Raw genomic sequence first — 18909 nt, 5'->3', positions numbered from 1 at the left:
TGCCTACATGATTAGCATGTGCACTAATTGTAGGTGCGTTAAAAAGTGCTAACGCGCCTTAGTAAACAGGGTCCTAGGTGCATTAAATTTTTGGTGCTGATCTGTAGGCTCTACATATAGAATATACACCTCAGTGGTTAGCGCAGGGATAGCTCATGGTCAGTGGCATAGCTATGTGGGGCCACGGGGGCCTGGGCTCCCATAGATTTGGCGCTGGACTCCCCTGCTGACAACCCTCTCGAACCTCCCCTCCCGCCGCCAACCCACCATCGCCGTCGCCTACCTTTGCTGGCGGGGGACCCCAACCACCGCCAGCCGAGGCCCTCTTCTTCCGGCGCAAGGCTTTGTTCTATTTCTGAGTCTGACGTCCTGCATGTTGCATGTGCAGGACGTCAGATTTGGAAACAGAACGAAGCCTTGCGCTGGAAGAGGACCTCGGCTGGCAGGGGTTAGGGTCCCTCGCCAGCAAAGGTAGGTGGTGGGGGAGGTTTGGCGGCGGGAGAAGGGTCGAGAGGGTCGTCAGCAGGGGGGGGTCAAGGTTGTTTGTGGCGGCGGGGGGGGGGGGGGGGGGTTGGCGGCGGCGGGGGGACTAAAATGTGCCCCCTCACCTCAGGCTCTGGACCCCCCTCCCACCGAAGTCTGGCTATGTCCCCTGCTCATGGGCCTTTACCACCTACAAAATGGGTTACAGTAAGTGTATATGTGCTAACTTTGTTTAATGGCCACTCGCCAATGGCAATATTAGCGCATTGTTATTAATATAAAGAAATGGGAAAAGGTCATTTTTACAGATGCAGCAAAAAAAGGCCTTTGCGTGTGGGAAGATACTGTACAAGGGCGTGCTAAGGCCATTTTCTTTTACCACAGCTTGGTAAAAGAACCCCTAAGGCACTGTCCAGTTTATTGGAATTGTTCCAGATTGTTTTCCATGTGCTTCAGGAGCGTGAATAAGACCACCTCCCTGGTAATACCTGGACGATTTCTAGCATTTTTTTCAGTACAGTTTCAGAGTGACTTTTTCAGCAGTCTCTAGCACGAACACAGAATGTTTCTTAGTCATGTTTCCTAAGGCCATACTTTCTGTTCTTTGCCAACTGCAAACTGTGTCTGAAAGGGATTCTTTTCATCCTGGCAAATGGCAAGCCCAGTCTGTTTGAAAGAGATCCTTATCCTTAGCATCCGAGCTGTACCTTTACAGGGCGATATGCAGAAGGGGCGACCTACTGCCCCCTACAGGGCTCCTTTAGTCCCTCAACAGTACTTCAAGGCTCTGTTCCTAGAGAAGACCGCTGAGGTTGGTCCTGCTCTTTATCTGGTTTGGAGTGGCTTAGGCAGCAGTGGGGCCTCAGCTTGCCCTCACGAGGCCCGGGTTCGCTCATCTTCACAGGTTATAAGTTCTACTACTACTACTATTATCATTTCTATAGCGTTACAAGGCATACGCAGCGCTGTACACCAGTGGCGTAGCCAGACTGCCAATTTTGGATGGGCCTGAACCCAAAGTGGGTGGGCACAAAATTTTCTCTCTACCCCCCTCCCCCAGCAAAATTTAGTCATGCTAATCAGATGCATTTGTCACACAGGGTAAAGTGCTGCTTTTCAGTGCATCAGATTTCAGAAAATTTATTTAATAGCCTAACACCCTTTTCAGTGAGCTTTCAGAGGCCAAAACCTCCTGCCTCAGGTCAGTATAATGCTGTTACGGTATCCTCGCCTGACCTAAGGAAGGAAGTATTGGTCTCTGAAACTTCATTAACACAGGTACCATATTACTTTATCCTAAGTTAAAAATAAAATTATTTTCTTTACCTTTCTTGTATGGCCATTTACTTTTTCTCATTGTGTCGCTCCCAGTCTCTAGATTCTGCTTTCCTTCGTTTTCGCTTAACTCTTCTGCCAGGGTTTCCTGGCCATTTCTCATTTTTCTCTCCTTTTTCTTTGCTTTCTTCAATATTTTTCTGCCTCCCTCTCTCTGTCCTGATTTAATTCATTCTTACTATCCATTCTTTAATTTCCTTCATCTACTTATGGCTTTTCATCTTTTTCTCACCCTTGTTCTCCCCATGCCCCTTCCTCTTATTCTCCAGTCTTTCACTACTCTCCTTTTCCATCCAGCAGCTCTCTTCTTTCTCTCCCCATCCTTCCAGTCTCCCCTCTCTCGCCCCATCCTTCCATCCATCTACCCTCTCTCCTGATCCTTCCATCTAATGTCTCTCTCCCTCTTTCTAACCAGTGTCTCTGTATCACTCTACCCTTTTCTGTTCAGTGTCCCTTCTCTCTCCACATCCTTCCAGTCTCTCCCCTTTCTCTCCCCATCCTTCCATCCAGAGTCTCTCTCCCCATCCATCCGTTTTCCCTCTCTCTCCCCATCCTTCCAACTGTTTTCCCTCTTTCTCTGCCATCCTTCCATCTGTTTTCTATCTTTTCTCCCCATCCTTCCATCTATTTTCCTTCTTTCTCCCCATCCTTCCATGTTTTCCCTCTTTCTCTGCCATCCGTCCATGTTTTCCCTCATTCTCTGCCATCCTTCTATCTGTTTTCCCTCTTTTTCTCTCATCTGTTTTCCCTCTTTTTCTCCCCATTCTTCCATGTTTTCCCTCTTTTCTTCGACGAGGCCCGCCCTGCATGCCAGCGCCAGCCCCAGCTCCCATTGCCGGCCACTGCTGCTTTTCCTGTTGAGCAGCAGGGCCGGCGCTAAGGAAGACGAAAAATGTTTAAAAAAAAAAAAAAAAGCGCGGCACCGGCAAGTCCGGCAGGCACTGTCTAGGCAGCCTTGAGGCATTGGCTGCTGGCTCGCAGGCTCCTCCCGTCTCCTACGTCATGACGTAGGAGACGGGAGGAGCCTGCGAGCCAGCAGCCAATGCCTCAAGGCTGCCTAGACAGTGCCTGCCGGTGCCGCGCTTTTTTTTTTTTTAAACATTTTTCGTCTTCCTTAGCGCCGTTAGCGCTTCTTCTTTTTGTAGCGCCGGCCCTGCTGCTCAACAGGAAAAGCAGCAGTGGCCGGCAATGGGTGCTAGGGCTGGCGCTGGGCGGGCCTGGGCCGAAATTGGGTGGGCCTGGGCCCAGCCAGGCCCACCCGTAGCTACGCCCCTGCTGTACACCATACACAAAAAAGACAGTCCCTGCTCAAAGAGCTTACAATCTAGATAAGACAGGTAAACAGACAGAACAATAAAGGGGAAGGGAATAAATAGGTGAGGTTAAAGGACAGGGCAAGTGAGTGAGTAGTGGTTAGGAGGCAAAAGCAGTGGTAAAGAGGTGGGCTTTAAGTTTGGACTTGAAAACGGCCAAAGACGGGGCTAGACGCACAGGCTCAGGAAGTCTATTCCAGGCGTGAGGTGCAGCGAGATAAAAGGAACGGAGTCTAGAATTAGCAGTAGAGGAGAAGGGGGCAGATAAGAGAGATTTATCTACAGAGCAGAGTACCCGGGGGGGGGGGGGGGTCGTAGGGAGAGACGAGAGTGGAGAGGTACTGGGGAGCGGCAGAGTGAATACACTTATCTATATACTAGTAAAAATGGCCCGTTTCTGGCGCCGATGAAACGGGCGCTAGCGGGCACGGGACTCCCTTCCCCTCCCCTTCCGGTACCTGTTCCGTCGGCCCAGGAAAGAAAGAGCCCCCTCTTTCCTCCCGTAGCGGTGGCTTCCTTGCTGCATGGTGCGAGAGTCCGGCTCTCGGCGTTTCAAAATGGCCGCCGAGAGTTGAAGTCTCACGAGGCAGCTTGAACTCTCGGCGGCCATTTTGAAACGCCAAGAGCCGGACTCCCACACCATGCAGCAAGGAAGCCACCGCTACGGGAGGAAAGAGGGGGCTCTTTCTTTCCTGGGCCGACAGAACAGGTACCTCTAGACCACCAGGGAGACACGAGTAAGGGGAGGGGAGGTGACAGGGAGGGAGGGAGGGAGGTTGGTGAGGTTAAGCGTGTTCTACCGTGGGTGGGGCTATGTGGCGAAGGGGGCGGGGTTCATGTGCACGTCAGCGGCGGCTAGGATTTCTTGGAAGGGGAGGAGTGCGTTAATTTGTTTTCGTGTTCCGCCCTCGACGTCATCACGTGTGACGCGAGGGCGGGGCATGAAGATGGTGTGGTGGCTTCACCACCATGAAACCACGAACCGGTGTGTGAGTGACTTCAGTGACGTCAGTGTCCTCAGAACGTTGAGGCTGCGTTTTATTATAGTAGATATATAAAACTCACCCTCAACATTCTATTGTCTGCTGACGTCACTGAAGCCAAGGTTCGTATGTTCGAAGCTCTGAAGCCACGAAAATCACAGTCTCTGGGCCCCGCCCTCGCGTCAAACGTTATGACGTTGAGGGAGGAGCACATTTTCACCTCCAACGATCTATTCAGGCCACAAACTCCGGATTTCCAGACTGTAGCTGTGCTCCGCCCTCGCGTCAAAACGCGATGCCGTCGAGGGCGGGGCACGAAAACCGCCACCCACACAGAGCTACAACGGAAACAGCAGCGGTGCACGCCACGAACCAGGTAAAACAGCGACGAGCCATGCAGCCATGAAACCCTTGCTAGCGCCTGTTTCATAGCGCTCAGAAACGGGCCTTTCTTTACTAGTAGGTCAATAAGAGAAGCTTGAGCTGAATACGGAAACGGATAAAGGAGCCAGTGAAGTGACTTAAGTGACTTAAGTTCTATGGTCTAGGCATGTTCCAGTGCCAGCTGGGTGAGGAAACCAGTCTTCTGTATTTGAGAGGTTAATGTCTGTGTATAAGGCACCGAATGTCGACATTGTTTTTCTCTTGTATGGCTGGCAGCCTTGGACCACAGACCAAACTTGAAAACGGCACATCTAGGTACTTCTGTGCATGAGAGAATCCTGACTTTGGGCAGCTGGGTGGGCTGATTCATGGTTTCAGTGTGTCTAAAGGCTTTTTGTGACTCGCAGGGTTTCCGTCTATCTCGCTGAAGGCAGAAAGGACCAGATAGTTCTTAAAATAAAAACGGAAGGATAACTTCAACCTCCTTTATTGGAAACTTTCTGAATGCTTCCATTCTAAAGAGGAACGTCAGCCTTTGCCAGCTATTTAGAGGAACGTTCTCTCCATCTTTTGGGAAACGTTTCTGCGGTGTGGTGGTCTGTCCCCTCTTGTGGCATCCAGCCTACCAAATGTGTCTTAGGATATAACTATTTTAGCTGATTGGCTTTGCAAACTTAGATGTCTGAACTGATGTGGAGGAGTGGCCTAGTGGTTAGGGTGGTGGACTTTGGACCTGGGGAACTGGGTTTGATTCCCACTGCAGCTCCTTGTGACTCTGGGCAAGTCACTTAACCCTCCATTGCCCCATGTAAGCCGCATTGAGCCTGCCATGAGTGGGAAAGCGTAGGGTACAAATGTAACAAAAATAAAATAAATGTTATCCTAGGCCTCCTACCGTGGAAGTCTACAAGGAATTACTACTATTTAACATTTCTAAAGCGCTACTAGGGTTACGCAGTGCTGTACAATTTAACATAGAAAGACAGTCCCTGCTTAATGAGCTTACAATCTAAAGGACAAATGTACAGTTAGTTAAGTAGGGGTCAATAAATTGGGGCAGTCTAGGTTTCTTGAAAGGTATAGAGGTTAGGTGTCGAAAGCAACATTGAAGAGGTGGGCTTTGAGTAAGGCTTTGAAGATGGGTAGGGAGGGGGCTTGGCGCAAGGGCTCAGGAAGGTTGTTCCAAGCATAGGGTGAGGCGAGGCAGAATGAGCGGAGCCTGGAGTTGGCGGTGGTGGAGAAGGGTACTGAGAGGAGGGATTTATCCTGTGAACGGAGGTTACGGGCGGGAACGTAAGGGGAGATGAGGGTAGAAAGATAGTGAGGGGCAGCAGACTGAGTGCATTTGTAGGTAAGAAGGAGAAGCTTGAATTGAATGCGGTATCTGATCGGAAGCCAGTGAAGTGACCTGAGGAGAGGGGTGATATGAGTATATCGGTTTTGGCGGTATATAAGACGTGCAGCAGAGTTCTGAACGGATTGAAGGGGGGATAGGTGGTTAAGTGGGAGGCCAGTGAGGAGTGGGTTGCAGTAGTCAAGGCGAGAGGTAATGAGAGCGTGGATGAGAGTTCGGGTGGTGTGCTCAGAGAGGAAGGGGCGAATTTTGTTGATGTTAAAGAGGAAGAATCTTTAATTTAATTTTAATCTTTAATTTAAATCTTTAATTTAAAGAGGAAGAATTTTTTAGAATTCTTTAACTGAGCATATGCCGTTGTGTGAGCCTTGCATGCGTAAGTGCACAGAAAAGCACAGCTTACATGTGTATGTGCACTACATGCTGTTCCATAAGATAATGCATAGCTGCCATGGCGCACAAATGCAAGGGGGCATACATGTGGACAGAGCATGGGAGGGGCATGAGAATGTCTCCAAAATACATGTGCATCGTAGAGAACACTATAAATTAAGTGGATTGCATGCCCAGACCCCCCCCCCCCCCCAGCCAATTGTGACCTGCCTCCCTAACCCTTCCCTGAGATCGCCCCTCAGATGGCGTTCCCAAGACATGCTCCTCTGATATGCCCCCCCCCCAGATCAGGTACCCCCTCAATGCTTACCTGTATCCCAGGTGGTGCAAGTGGGGTGGGGAGGAGGGGGTCTTCTGGGCAGGAGCGATCTCCACTTGCTCCTGAGCCTAACCACCGCCTGCCTTAAAATGACAACCATGAGGTCTAGTGGTAGTCTCACGGTACTACCACTAGAGGTCAGTCTTCCATAGGAGTGGCCTAGTGGTTAGGGTGGTGGACTTTGGTCCTGAGGAACTGAGTTCAATTCCCACTTCAGGCACAGGCAGCTCCTTGTGACTCTGGGCAAGTCACTTAACCCTCCATTGCCCCATGTAAGCCGCATTGAGCCTGCCATGAGTGGGAAAGCGCAGGGTACAAATGTAACAAAAATAAAATAGATACTATTGGAGATTCTACATGGAATGTTGCTACTATTGGAGATTCTACATGGAATGTTGCTATTCCACTAGCAACATTCCATGTAGAAGGCTGCACAGGCTTCTGTTTCTGTGAGTCTGACGTCCTGACGTTCCTGGGGAACTGAGGAACTGAGTTCGATTCCCACTTCAGGCACAGGCAGCTCCTTGTGACTCTGGACAAGTCACTTAACTCTCCGTTGCCCCATGTAAGCCGCATTGAGCCTGCCATGCGTGGGAAAGCGCGGGGTACAAATGTAATAAAAATAAAATATAGGGGCTTCCTTTGCTAAAGCTTAGTGCAAACCCACTTTTATAACTAACTCTGGAGCCCTGCGCACTGTAATACTGTATTAGCAGTCCTGTAACACTGCAAAAGACCATCACACGGTGCGTCAATGCCATGCACTGAGCACCAATTTTATAATAGCATCTTGGTACCAAGATTCTGTTATAGAATGCTAAGGCAAATCAGCATTTATTTCTTTAATTTATTTCAAAGCCTTGATATACCGCTATGTCCTAACAAAAGGAATAAAGTGGTTTGCAAAATATAAAATCTGCATGAAAGAACATTTAGTATTAACAGGACAGAAAATGTACAATAAAAACAGAGCCAAGAGAAAATTAAAAAAAACAACCTATCATGAGGAAGAAGGAAAAGTCAAGGAAAACAGGTGGGTCTTCAGGGCTTGTTTAGAGGTGAGGTTAATTACGGATGTTGGACGGGAGGTTATTCCAAAGTTTGGGACCAAGGTAACTGAAAGCAGTCTCATGGGTGGTAGGTAGATGAATCTGTGTAGGGGAGGGGAGGGTGAGAAGGTTATGGTCATGCCTTTTAATGACGTGCCAGTGACACAAAAAGCAGAACAGACAAAGAAAACTATATGACGATAAATTTATTCAACCAACAAAATAAAATCATCTTCAAATAGATTTCTTCGTCTGTTCTGCTTTTTGTGTCATTGTCTTGGATCTTGCAGATAGACTGCCCTGTTGTTTCCTTGGACTTTAAATGACATGCCTACATTTAAGAACTGAAGCGGTGCAAAGAAAAGCTACGAGAATGGTATGGGATTTGCGTTACAAGACGTTTGAGGAGAGAGACTTGCTGACCTGAACATGTATACCCTGGAGGAAAGGAGAAACAGGGGTGATATGATACAGACGTTCAAATATTTGAAAGGTATTAATCCGCAAATGAACCTTTTCCGTAGATGGGAAGGCGGTAGAACTAGAGGACATGAAATGAGATTGAAGGGGGGCAGACTTAAGAAAAATGTCAGGAAGTATTTTTTCATGGAGAGAGTGGTGGATGCTTGGAATGCCCTCCCACGGGAGGTGGTGGAGATGAAAACGGTAACGTAATTCAAAAATGCGTGGGATAAACAAAGGAATCCTGTTGAGAAGGAATGGATCCTCAGAAGCTTAACCGAGATTGGGTGGTGGAGCCGGTGGTGGGAGGCGGGGCTAGTGGTTGGGAGTTGGGGCTAGTGCTGGGCAGACTTCTGCGGTCTGTGCCCTGAAATGGCAGATGCAAATCAGAGTCGGGTATACACATAAAGTAGCACATATGAGTTTATCTTGTTGGGCAGACTGGATGGACTGTGCGGGTCTTTCTCTGCCGTCATCTACTATGTTACTATGTAAGTGCGACCCTTATGCCAGGCCTATGGCTGGCATAAGTTGGCACGCCTAAATGTACCATGCAGTGCACATAACTTATAGTATTCTAAAAGTTACATGCGTAAGTTGGCACTAGGCTCATTGGTCCACTTGAGCTCCGCCCATGTGTACGCCCCCTCACACTACCTTAGAGAACTGCGCATAGTGCATGTGGTCACATAAGTTGTACTGATTGGTGTACGGGTAACTGCACACACCCAGTTATAGAACTGCCTTTCAGGCGCTGTCCAGTGAGGTGTGTGGAAAGCGATACATTTATTGTAAACTGCTTAGTGATTGCTCTTTTATTATGTTATTGAGTAGAGAGGTGTGGTAGCCGTGTTAGTCCACTTTTAAAGGTAATCAATAGAAGTAAAATAAAACATGGAAAAGAAAATAAGATACCTTTTTTATTGGACATAACTTAATACATTTCTTGATTAGCTTTCGAAGGTTGCCCTTCTCCGTCAGACACACACACACCCCATCAAAGCATTTCAGTGACAGTCTAACAGGGTGGGGGTGGATAGGTGAGAGACCAGGAGATATGCATGGGAACATCAAAGCATTTCAGTGACAGTCTAACAGAATGGGGGTGGATAGGTGAGAGGAGGGTGACAAACAGAGCAATACAACTTTATGGTTTATAATGGGCTAGAAAACCCAGATCTTTGTTAAGTCCTGTCTGTTGGGTGTCAAAATATTCAATCATTATGTTATTGTGAACCGCTTAGTTGCCTATGCGTTTTAGCAGTATATCAAATGTTTGGAAGTAAATTTGCCTGTTGTAAAGAGAAGGGTCTCCCAGTATTTGTTGGCTTACCTCCACCATTTTCTGCAGGACAAGATGAATGGTGTTCTCTGAGGCTTTCAAAATGTGGCTGTGGCCTGTCCCTCACCCCCCCCCCCCCCCCCGCCCTTAACCAACCTTGTCAACCCCCATGATGTGCCAGGGCTTAGTGGTATAATCTGTTAAATAAATTAACTCTTAGCAATTCTGCATAGCATTGGACACCTTTTTGCTAAGTGAATTCCCTGGCCAGAGGGAAGCCTGTTAAAGCACCAATAAATCCAACCTGTTGACAGCTGATATAACCCATATCTGCTGGTTATAAATTGACACTGTTGTGTCTTGTGGAGGTTTCCTGTGTGGGTCTAAGAGCTAGAGAAAAAGTCTTCTGAAAAGGGATCTTCTGCTGCCGGATGGCCCTTTTGTTGTAGACTGCATGAAGCGGAAGTGGATTTTTCTCTGTTTCTAACCCTGGCTTCAGAACATAAAGCTCAGCGGCCTTAGGGCAAGACATTTTATCCCTCGGGACCCCATGTAATGGGTGAATACAAATAATTGACATTAAATTGCAAACTCATGTGCTTATCCAGCCTAATTTGTTTGAACTTTATGGTTAAAATATCAGTCCAGCTGCATGTTTCAGGAATCATTTCCTATCAGAGCTTGCAGCTGATTGGTTGTCAGAAACATTCCATTTCTAATATATTTCCCTGTATTTTATATTACCTGGTAGTACAGTATTAATGTCATTAGCACATTTGTGTTCTGGTGTCTTTGGCGTGTATGTAACTTACTGCAAGATTTTTGCTTTTTCTTTTTTTTTCTTTCATTTTTGCAAACTGCACCGCCCAAGAGATAGCATGTAACACCTAATTAACACCCAAGGCCTCTTCTGCTGGCGGGGCCTTGGAATTCCCACCAGCCAAGATAGTTACAGTTTCGGCGGGGGGGGGGGGGGGGGGGGGAGAGGCGGCAGCAGCAGCAGCGATCCTTGGGGGGGGGGGGGGTGGCAGCGATCCTGGGGAAGGGACGGCATCGGCCATGGGATGGAGTTTCAGCTGCGTCCCAAGTGGGGGGCCCCCCAAACTTTGGACGCATCCGGGCCCCCCCCACTTGGGACGCAGTTGCCACTCCCTCCCACTCGGGACGCAGCTGCCACCCCCTCCTCAGGACGCAGCCGCCGGGCCCCGCCATCAGGACGCAGCTGACGGGACGCCCCCATCATGACGCATCCGACGCCCCCCCCCCCCACCCACAGTTAGGATACAGCCACCAAGCCTAACCTGGAATACAGCCACCGCTGCTGGCACAAGAGATCCCAGCGCCAGGCCCTCCTTTGAGGCTGGGAGGAGCTGACGCACTGACATGAGGGGCCCCGCCCCTTACGTCGGTGCGTCTGCTCCTTCCCAGCCTCCAAGGGGGGCCCGGCACTGCAGCCTGTCTCTCACCTGCTCCAGTGTACCGGGACCGGTTCACAATAGGAGCAGGAGAGAGACAGACCCCAGGACCCGGTGCTGGGCCCCCCTTGGAGGCCGAGCACGGGGAATTTTGCCCCCCCTCTCGGCGACCCTGTGGCCATGGCCCTGCCCTGGGCCCGGCTCAGTCTCTTGGTGGCCCTTAAACAGGGTTATATATGTAGAAGCCCTGATAGCACATCTATATATATGTATATGTATAATTATATATAACTTACAGTACTATGTGGTGCTGCCAAGTATAAGAACATTTAAATTAGATATTTCAAATTTTTTTTACTCATGTTTTAGTATTTCCTCTACAAGTGATAGCAAACATTTTGTTTTACAGGTATGTCACCACACAGATTGCCAGCAGCTGAACCACAAGAGCCCGCTGAACCTGTGCGAGTCGTGTGACAGCAAGTTCCATAGCACCATGCACTTTGATAGACACATTCGCTTTGACTTGCCGCCGCAAGGTGAGAGAGGCTGGCAGATCAGGACAGTAAGAACAGCAGAGAGATGAATTGTACCCTTTTTAATTGAATTGTGGCCCTTGCAGTCTGTAACTCTATACAGATGAAGTAGAGGAGCAGCCTAGTGAGCACTGCAGGGCACCCGGGTTCATTTCCCCCTACAACTCTTATTTTAAATGCTGAACCTCCAGGAACAGGGAAATACTTACTGTACCAGACTGCGAAGGTGTAGCTAGGTGGGTCGCCAGGGGAGCTGTGATGTACTGCTTTTTTTTCTTTAAACTTTATTTTACCTTTGCACTAGAACTAGATAGAGATGCAGTGCTCAGATTATCCTTAAAGCACTTAAATTCTTTATTTTTGGGTTCAAAGGTAAGGGTTTTCCGGATTTATCTAGGGAAACCCAAAAACGACGTAAGTCATTTCTTGCTTTGGGTCTTTTTCTTTTGAAATTTCCTTGTGTGTGTAGGATATTGTTGCACACAAAACAATACCAATTCTTTGAACCCCAACTGTTGGATGATTTTTTAAAAGGGAAAAGAGAGTATAATTGTGAAAGTTTAGACCCGAATGTAACACTGTAGAGCAGCTTGGAGTTAGTTAGCAGAGCAAGGCACAGTCTTTGGTTTAATAAACTGGATATTGATATTGATTGATAGCAGTTGTGTATTTTCGAATTCTTGGATCATTTCTTTAACTTTGTGGTCAATAACAATCTTGTCATTTTCTTGGTTATTTTATTTCCTTATATTTTTCAAGTATTGTGTATTATTATTCTTGAATGAATATTATGTAAACTAAAATGCTTATAAATAAATAATTAAAAAAAACAACAACTTTATTTTATATAAAGTATAAATGAACATATAATATACAGATCCTTTACATTTTATACAAATGTTCCATATAACCGCTGCAAACATTTTGAAATAAATTCTGCTACAGAACTGTAGAAAACTGGGGACTATAAATATAGTTTTCATAGACCAATATATCGTGTCTCATACAGCAGAGACTATCAACTACGACTAAATACAGGGAAATTCTTCTGCTGTAAATGTTCCTGATACAGATTTGGGGAGGGGGAGGGAGGCCTGCCCTCATGCACTTTGAAAAGTGGGACCTTAGGGCTCTAGAACTCTGTGGAGCTTACCATAAGGGAACTGGGTAGAGGTCATCAAACAAAATGCCCGTGATGTACTGCTTGGAACATCGTTGGGATAAGTACATCAGAGTTGGATTAGTTTACTTCATTAGCAGGGCGTGGATGCTATGTGGGTTGTAAGATGTATTTATATAGTGCAGTTTGTCTAGGCAGAAGGGATGTTTGTATACAGCACTTAATGATGTGATTTCAGATTTAATGGTTTTTAAAATATTTTGTCACACAAAAGCTTATTATATAAAAAGAAAAGTAAGAAATTCTGACCAGCCACCTCAAGAGGATCTGAATCTCACAGAGGTTTTGGAGACATCTATTGAGAAAGAGCGTGCAACTTTACTGGTTTCTTTTGTTCTTGAATTAGACAAGATAAATGTGTTGCGGTTATATTTTCATCATATAAATGACTTTTTCATGGGGCAGAAAATTAGTATTTTTCCAGACTTGGCTAAGGAGACCCAATTGAGAAGGAAGGAGCTCTTGACATTTCGGTCAAGGGTATTAGCCCTAGGGGCTACCTTCTTCATAAAGTTTCCTAGCAGATGTTGTATTTCCTTTGAATCTAATAATTACATTTTCTCTGACCCCAAGAAATTGCAAGAATTTGTGGTTAGTAGGGAACAGATGAAAGGCCCTGTTGGTGTAGCTTCTCAAGTTGGAACTGCTGCCTGATTGTTACCGCTGAAGGAACTTCTGCTCTTGATTTAATTATGTATTGTATGTTATGATACTAGATTTTATAGTTCCTTGATCTTGAATCCTAGTATTGTGGGTGGAGAATGAAAGTATAATTTCTTTATGTTATTCTGTAACTCTGTTTGATTGGAATATTTCTACGATTTCTGCAATGTTTCTATATGGTTTTGTAATATGGAAATAAATAAAAAGAATTAACCATAAAAAATATTTTGTCATACATAATGAAGAATTGTGAGCTAATTCACCGTTATGCATATTCATTAAGGATATCCTGAAAACCAGCAAGCTGGTGATATCCCGGGAGAAGTTTCAGAACCACTGTTCTAGATAGTACAAAGTAATCCGGGATCAGCTGAGAAAGCAATTTACAAGCACCTTGCCTAATTCAGAAAGCTGTACCATAGTGCCAAATCGCAGCCCCTGTTTTGATTCAGCTGCAAGAGTGGCATCTTCAAGGGAAACCCCTCAATTTTTCTTGCATCATTGTGTTGACCAGCTGAGCTTTCCTCTGCTTTGGATGCAGCCTTGTTTTACAAACTCTGAAAAAGTCATTTCCTCAATCTGAGGGTCTACAGAGCAAGGAACATTTCAGCTGAATTGAAATAGACTTTTCAAGGTTCACTCATTATAATGCTACCAAATGGATATAACCAGCTATAAGCTGAAATTTCAGTCTAAATATGTAATTGCATATCAGAATTTGTCTTATTCTTTTTCTGAGCCAGCAATCAGTACTGGAGAGTCATTTGGGACCTCTTTAGATAATAATCTGTTTTCCTAGAGGTAATAGAATTGTTGTAATAAATTGGTTAACTTTTTCCTCGTAAAGTTAATTTCTTTAAATGAGGGAATATTTCTCCTTTTACTTGTTCATTTTGATCTCTTGGGACTGGTATGGAATTATTTGCATTGAATTGCCTTATAATTCTGAATGTTTTTTTCTTTAATTTCCTGCTACAATTCCTTTTTTATTCTCGGGATGTTTTTTTGAAGTTGCCATGTTAAGTAGAAAATCCATAAATAAAAGTTGCCATGAAGTATTTTATCTTTTCAGTTCTACAATCCAGTTTTAATTCTGAACAACTGATGGTCAACTCTAAGGGGCCCTTTTACTAACTCTGCTGTATGTCTTATATTCCGCCTGAACCGAAATACGCACATCACCCCTCTCCTCAGGTCACTTCACTGGCTTCCGATCAGATACCGCATACAGTTCAAGCTTCTCCTTCTCACCTACAAATGCACTCAGTCTGCAGCCCCTCATTACCTCTCTACCCTCATTTCCCCTTACGTTCCCGCCCGTAACCTCCGCTCACAGGACAAATCCCTCCTCTCAGTACCCTTCTCCACCACCGCCAACTCCAGGCTCCGCCCATTCTGCCTCGCCTCACCCTATGCTTGGAATAAACTTCCTGAGCCCTTACGCTAAGCCCCCCTCCCTACCCATCTTCAAATCCTTGCTCAAAGCCCACCTCTTCAATGTTGCTTTCGGCACCTAACCTTTATACCTTTCAGGAAATCTAGACTGCCCCAATTCGACTGCCCCTACTTGACTGACTGTACATTTGTCCTTTAAATTGTAAGCTCTTTGAGCAGGGACTATCCTTCTATGTTAAATTGTACAGCGCTGCGTAACCCTAGTAGCGCTTTAGAAATGTTAAATAGTAGTAGTAGTAGTAAGGATTGTGACTAGCTCTTGGCTTGATAAGCTGTTGGGGGTGGGTGGGTGTAGATGATGGGTCTAAATTCTATTGGTTGAGTGATTGTGACTAGCTCTTGGCTTGTGTGTTTCTCATGGTTGTCTGTGACTTTCCTGTTATAATTATGGAGTTCCTCTCCTTTTCTTACTTAGACTATGCACTGCCTTGACTTGCTTTGCAAAAAAGGTGGTATAGAAAATGAAAAATAAACGATAAATGAGGTGAAAACAAACATATCAAGAGGTTAGTTAGGGAATGGGTTAAGAGAGCTGATTGTTAAATTCAGTCCTATGTATGTACATATTATCCTTTTTTTTTTTAATTCTCTTTTATTTTCTTTGAAGGTTCGATTCTGTCCCGCAACGTCTCCACGCGGTCATGCCCCCCTCGCACCAGCCCAGCCTCCGATGTAGAGGAAGATGATGAAGGATCGATGGATGGGAAAGGGTAGGCATTTTCTTCTACGTTCAAGGAGGGAGGTTTATTCCCTCAGTATAGGTCATTGGTTATTCGAGGGTTATATATTAGACTGTATGAAAGAGAAAGGGGTCGATAACGAAAATAATTTAACCAGGCAGGAGAGGCTCCTGCCTGACTAAATCGTGCTTAACCAACCATTTGCCAATGTTCAGCAGCAATAAACCAGGCAAGGATATTAAATATCGACTCTGACTGCTTGGTACAAACTGCAGTGCCAGGATGACCCATGGGTGTAGCTAGGGTGAAGCCAGAAGATATGCGGGCTCTGGAAATATTCATTACTGGTGCCTGCCTAAGTGAGCAGATAGGACTGTTTTTTGTCTGGTTCTATGTTTGCCTATTAACTAGGGGAGGAAGAAAACACATAATAAAAATACATAAAATTAAATGTAAAAAACAAACAAAATAATAACAGTGCAAATCATACATCAAATCTAAAACTAAAAACAGAAACAAATACAATATTCACCCCTTTTTTTCAAATTCTGATAGACATCACCATATAGAACAATCCTAGGCCCTCTTATTCCATAAAAGCCTCAATAAACAAATATCATTCCCCCTCAATTCTTTTATTCAGGTATTAGCCAATTAGGAGGTCTGGTTTCTGATGAGAAGGCAGGCTGGTGATACATTTTTTACATCTGGCTTGCAACAAAGATTTTATATAAAACTGGTCAGTAGAAGTATGGCAGTGTTATGCTAAAGTGTTCTCTCGATGGGGAGGGATTAAAATACAACAATGTTTTTTAATAGGTGCTCTATATTATGCAGGATGGTTGTGCTGTTTTTAGAGTGACTGTGCTCTGTCCTGTCTTACGTTTGGCGTTCCTTTTCCTTGTACAATTTTTGTAAATCGCTGAGATTTGGTTTTTCCATGATTTGGCGATCAGTCAAACCCTTGAATAAACAGAAGCATAAACTTGCGTGATTTTTTGAAATGTTCTCATACAGTGTAGCCGGCTATCTTATAACCAGCCAGAACAAACCGGATATTCAGTGGCAGTCACCGGAAATGGCCCGGCATTCTCCCACAGTCAATATTGGCCCAATAGTGGCAACGCCCCCACCCCCCCAACCCGGAAATTCAGTGCTGGTCACTGGATATTGCTTGGCATTGAATTTCCGGGTTCATCGCCAACTGCGGGAGTTAGCCGTGGTCTGAGTGTCAGCCCCATTTGTGTAAGTTAAGCTGAGAGAGAGAAAAGATTATGATGGATACAGCAGGAGAAACCGCAGTGTGGGTAGCTTGCAGACCGTAGTATAAGCTGTAGCAAAGATATCAAAAGCAGGCTTCTTCCTAGATTATTTTTTTCAAACTCTCTCATTTCTATTATAAGGTAATACTTCTGAAACACCTGAAGCTTATAGAAGTCTAATCCTGCCACAGCAATCGGCTCAGATAGGAATGTTAAGGTTCTGAAGCCCGCATTGCATAGTTAAGAAGCCCAAATTCATCGCAGTAGAATTTGTTCAGAGAAAACTAAGCAGTTTTGAGTACCAGAGTGGTCAGAACATCCCCGACTCCCCAGAAAAGAATTATATTGTTCTTTCTCTCTAGCAGTAACTAATGCATTGGTGTCCAGTTTAACCTTTGCAGTTTGTATCTTGACATTTGTTAATGAGTCTTGCTGGACGGCGTGGAGCGCCGTTTGAATTGTAACACTGGGCAACAGGATAATCAGAAATTTTCTTGCCAAAAATGTGCTATCTGATGCCAACTGTGCCTGCTCATGGCAAGCAATGGGACTGACCTTGGCTTATAAAAGTATTGGCCAAGGTGAGTGCTTTGTGAAGTATAAAGCAGGCAATGGCAGCACTCGGGCGTTGCGTACTGAGCTTAGAATTTGTGAGACTTATGATGAAGAAGACAGTGTGTGAAGGATGCAATGTTTGAACAGTTGAACAAGCTTCAGCACTAGATGGCATCCTTGGCGTACAGGAGAAGTCTAATGGTTAGAGCAGTGGGCTGAGAACCAGGGAAGCCTGGTTCAAATCCCCATGCTGCCCCTAGTCGTCTTGGGCAAGTCACTTCACCCTCCATGACCTGAGCTACAAATTTAGACTGTGAACCCTCAGGGGATAGAGAAATACCTATGTACCTGAATGTAACTCACCTTGAGCTGAAGCTGAAAATAGTGTGAGCTAAATCCATATACCTTTGCATAGAGATAAAGACCATGAGAGCACATTTACCTGGCGTTCAGTTCCCAAGAAGCCTTCCAAAATGGTATCTTAAAATCCAGGAAGATATAAAGGCAGAAGTGACCACAGGAAATATGTGGGAGATTGACCACAGCAACCAGAGACTGGAGGGACGCACAAGCTTAATTTCATTACAACAGGTACGTTTATTTGCAATCAGAGGTCTTTTTAAAGACCATTTTGTATCCCACCATACCAGGATAATTGATGTTCATCCATCCATCTATTCATACAGACTCCTGAAGCAGGCCTAGTGGCCGAAACACAATGTTATGTCGAGTCCTTTATTAATAAACGGTTTTCAATCAAGATTGTGTCCCTCCAGTCTCTGGTAGCTGTGGTCAATCTCCCACTTTTACTTTGTTTTTGGACTTCTCCATGGGACTTCTGAGTTCTCCGGGTTTGTGGATTTTCTTGGACTCAGGAAATATGTTCCAGGACAATATAAATCCAGAGTCTATTGTTATATACACAGGCCCAAATTGCAGTGCAATCACAGTCTCAAACTGAAGTATGCGCTGTATAGATGGACCCAACATGGGGTCTGTATCATATCCTCTTTGTCCCGCCTCTCTTCTAGATTATACATATCTATGACCTCAGTCTCTTCTCATATGTCTTCTACATAGTAACATAGTAGATGACGGCAGAAAAAGACCTGCACGGTCCATCCAGTCTGCCCAACAAGATAAACTCACATGTGCTACTTTTTGTGTATACCTTACCTTGATTTTTATCTGCCATTTTCAGGGCACAGACCATAGAAGTCTGCGAAGCACTAGCCCCGCCTCCCAACCACCAGCCTCGCCTCCCACCACCGGCTCTGCCACCCAATCTCCGCTGAGCTTCTGAGGATCCATTCCTTCTGAACAGGATTCCTTTATGTTTATCCCACGCATGTTTGAATTCCGTTACCGTTTTCATCTCCACCACCTCCCGCGGGAGGGCATTCCAAGTATCCACCACTCTCTCCGTGAAAAAATACTTCCTGACATTTTTCTTGAGTCTGCCCCTCTTCAATCTCATTTCATGCCCTCTAGTTCTACCGCCTTCCCATCTATGGAAAAGGTTCGTTTGCGGATTAATACCTTTCAAATATTTGAACGTCTGTATCATATCACCCCTGTTTCTCCTTTCCTCCAGGGTATACATGTTCAGGTCAGCAAGTCTCTCCTCATACGTCTTGTAACGCAAATCCCATACCATTCTCGTAGCTTTTCTTTGCACCGCTTCAATTCTTTTTACATCCTTAGCAAGGTACGGCCTCCAAAACTGAACACAATACTCCAGGTGGGGCCTCACCAACAACTTATACAGGGGCATTAAAACCTCTTTTCTTCTGCTTGTCACACCTC

At 45.4% G+C, this 18909-nt stretch overlaps 1 protein-coding gene across 1 annotated transcript in view; it reads left to right on the top strand.

Moving 5' to 3' along the window:
• Positions 1 to 18909, top strand: part of LOC115482412 (pleckstrin homology domain-containing family G member 5-like) — a 335969-nt gene that overhangs the window by 207618 nt on the left and 109442 nt on the right. The window contains exons 3-4 of the mRNA XM_030222158.1: positions 11182 to 11311; positions 15214 to 15316. Coding sequence (XP_030078018.1) covers positions 11182 to 11311; positions 15214 to 15316 — 233 coding nt within the window. The remainder of the gene's footprint in view (positions 1 to 11181; positions 11312 to 15213; positions 15317 to 18909) is intronic.

Source organism: Microcaecilia unicolor, chromosome 13 (genome assembly GCF_901765095.1).
Source record: "Microcaecilia unicolor chromosome 13, aMicUni1.1, whole genome shotgun sequence".
NCBI lineage: Eukaryota > Metazoa > Chordata > Amphibia > Gymnophiona > Siphonopidae > Microcaecilia > Microcaecilia unicolor.
The sequence above is the reverse complement of the archived record's forward strand: the minus strand, read 5'-3'. Positions and strand labels throughout refer to the sequence as shown.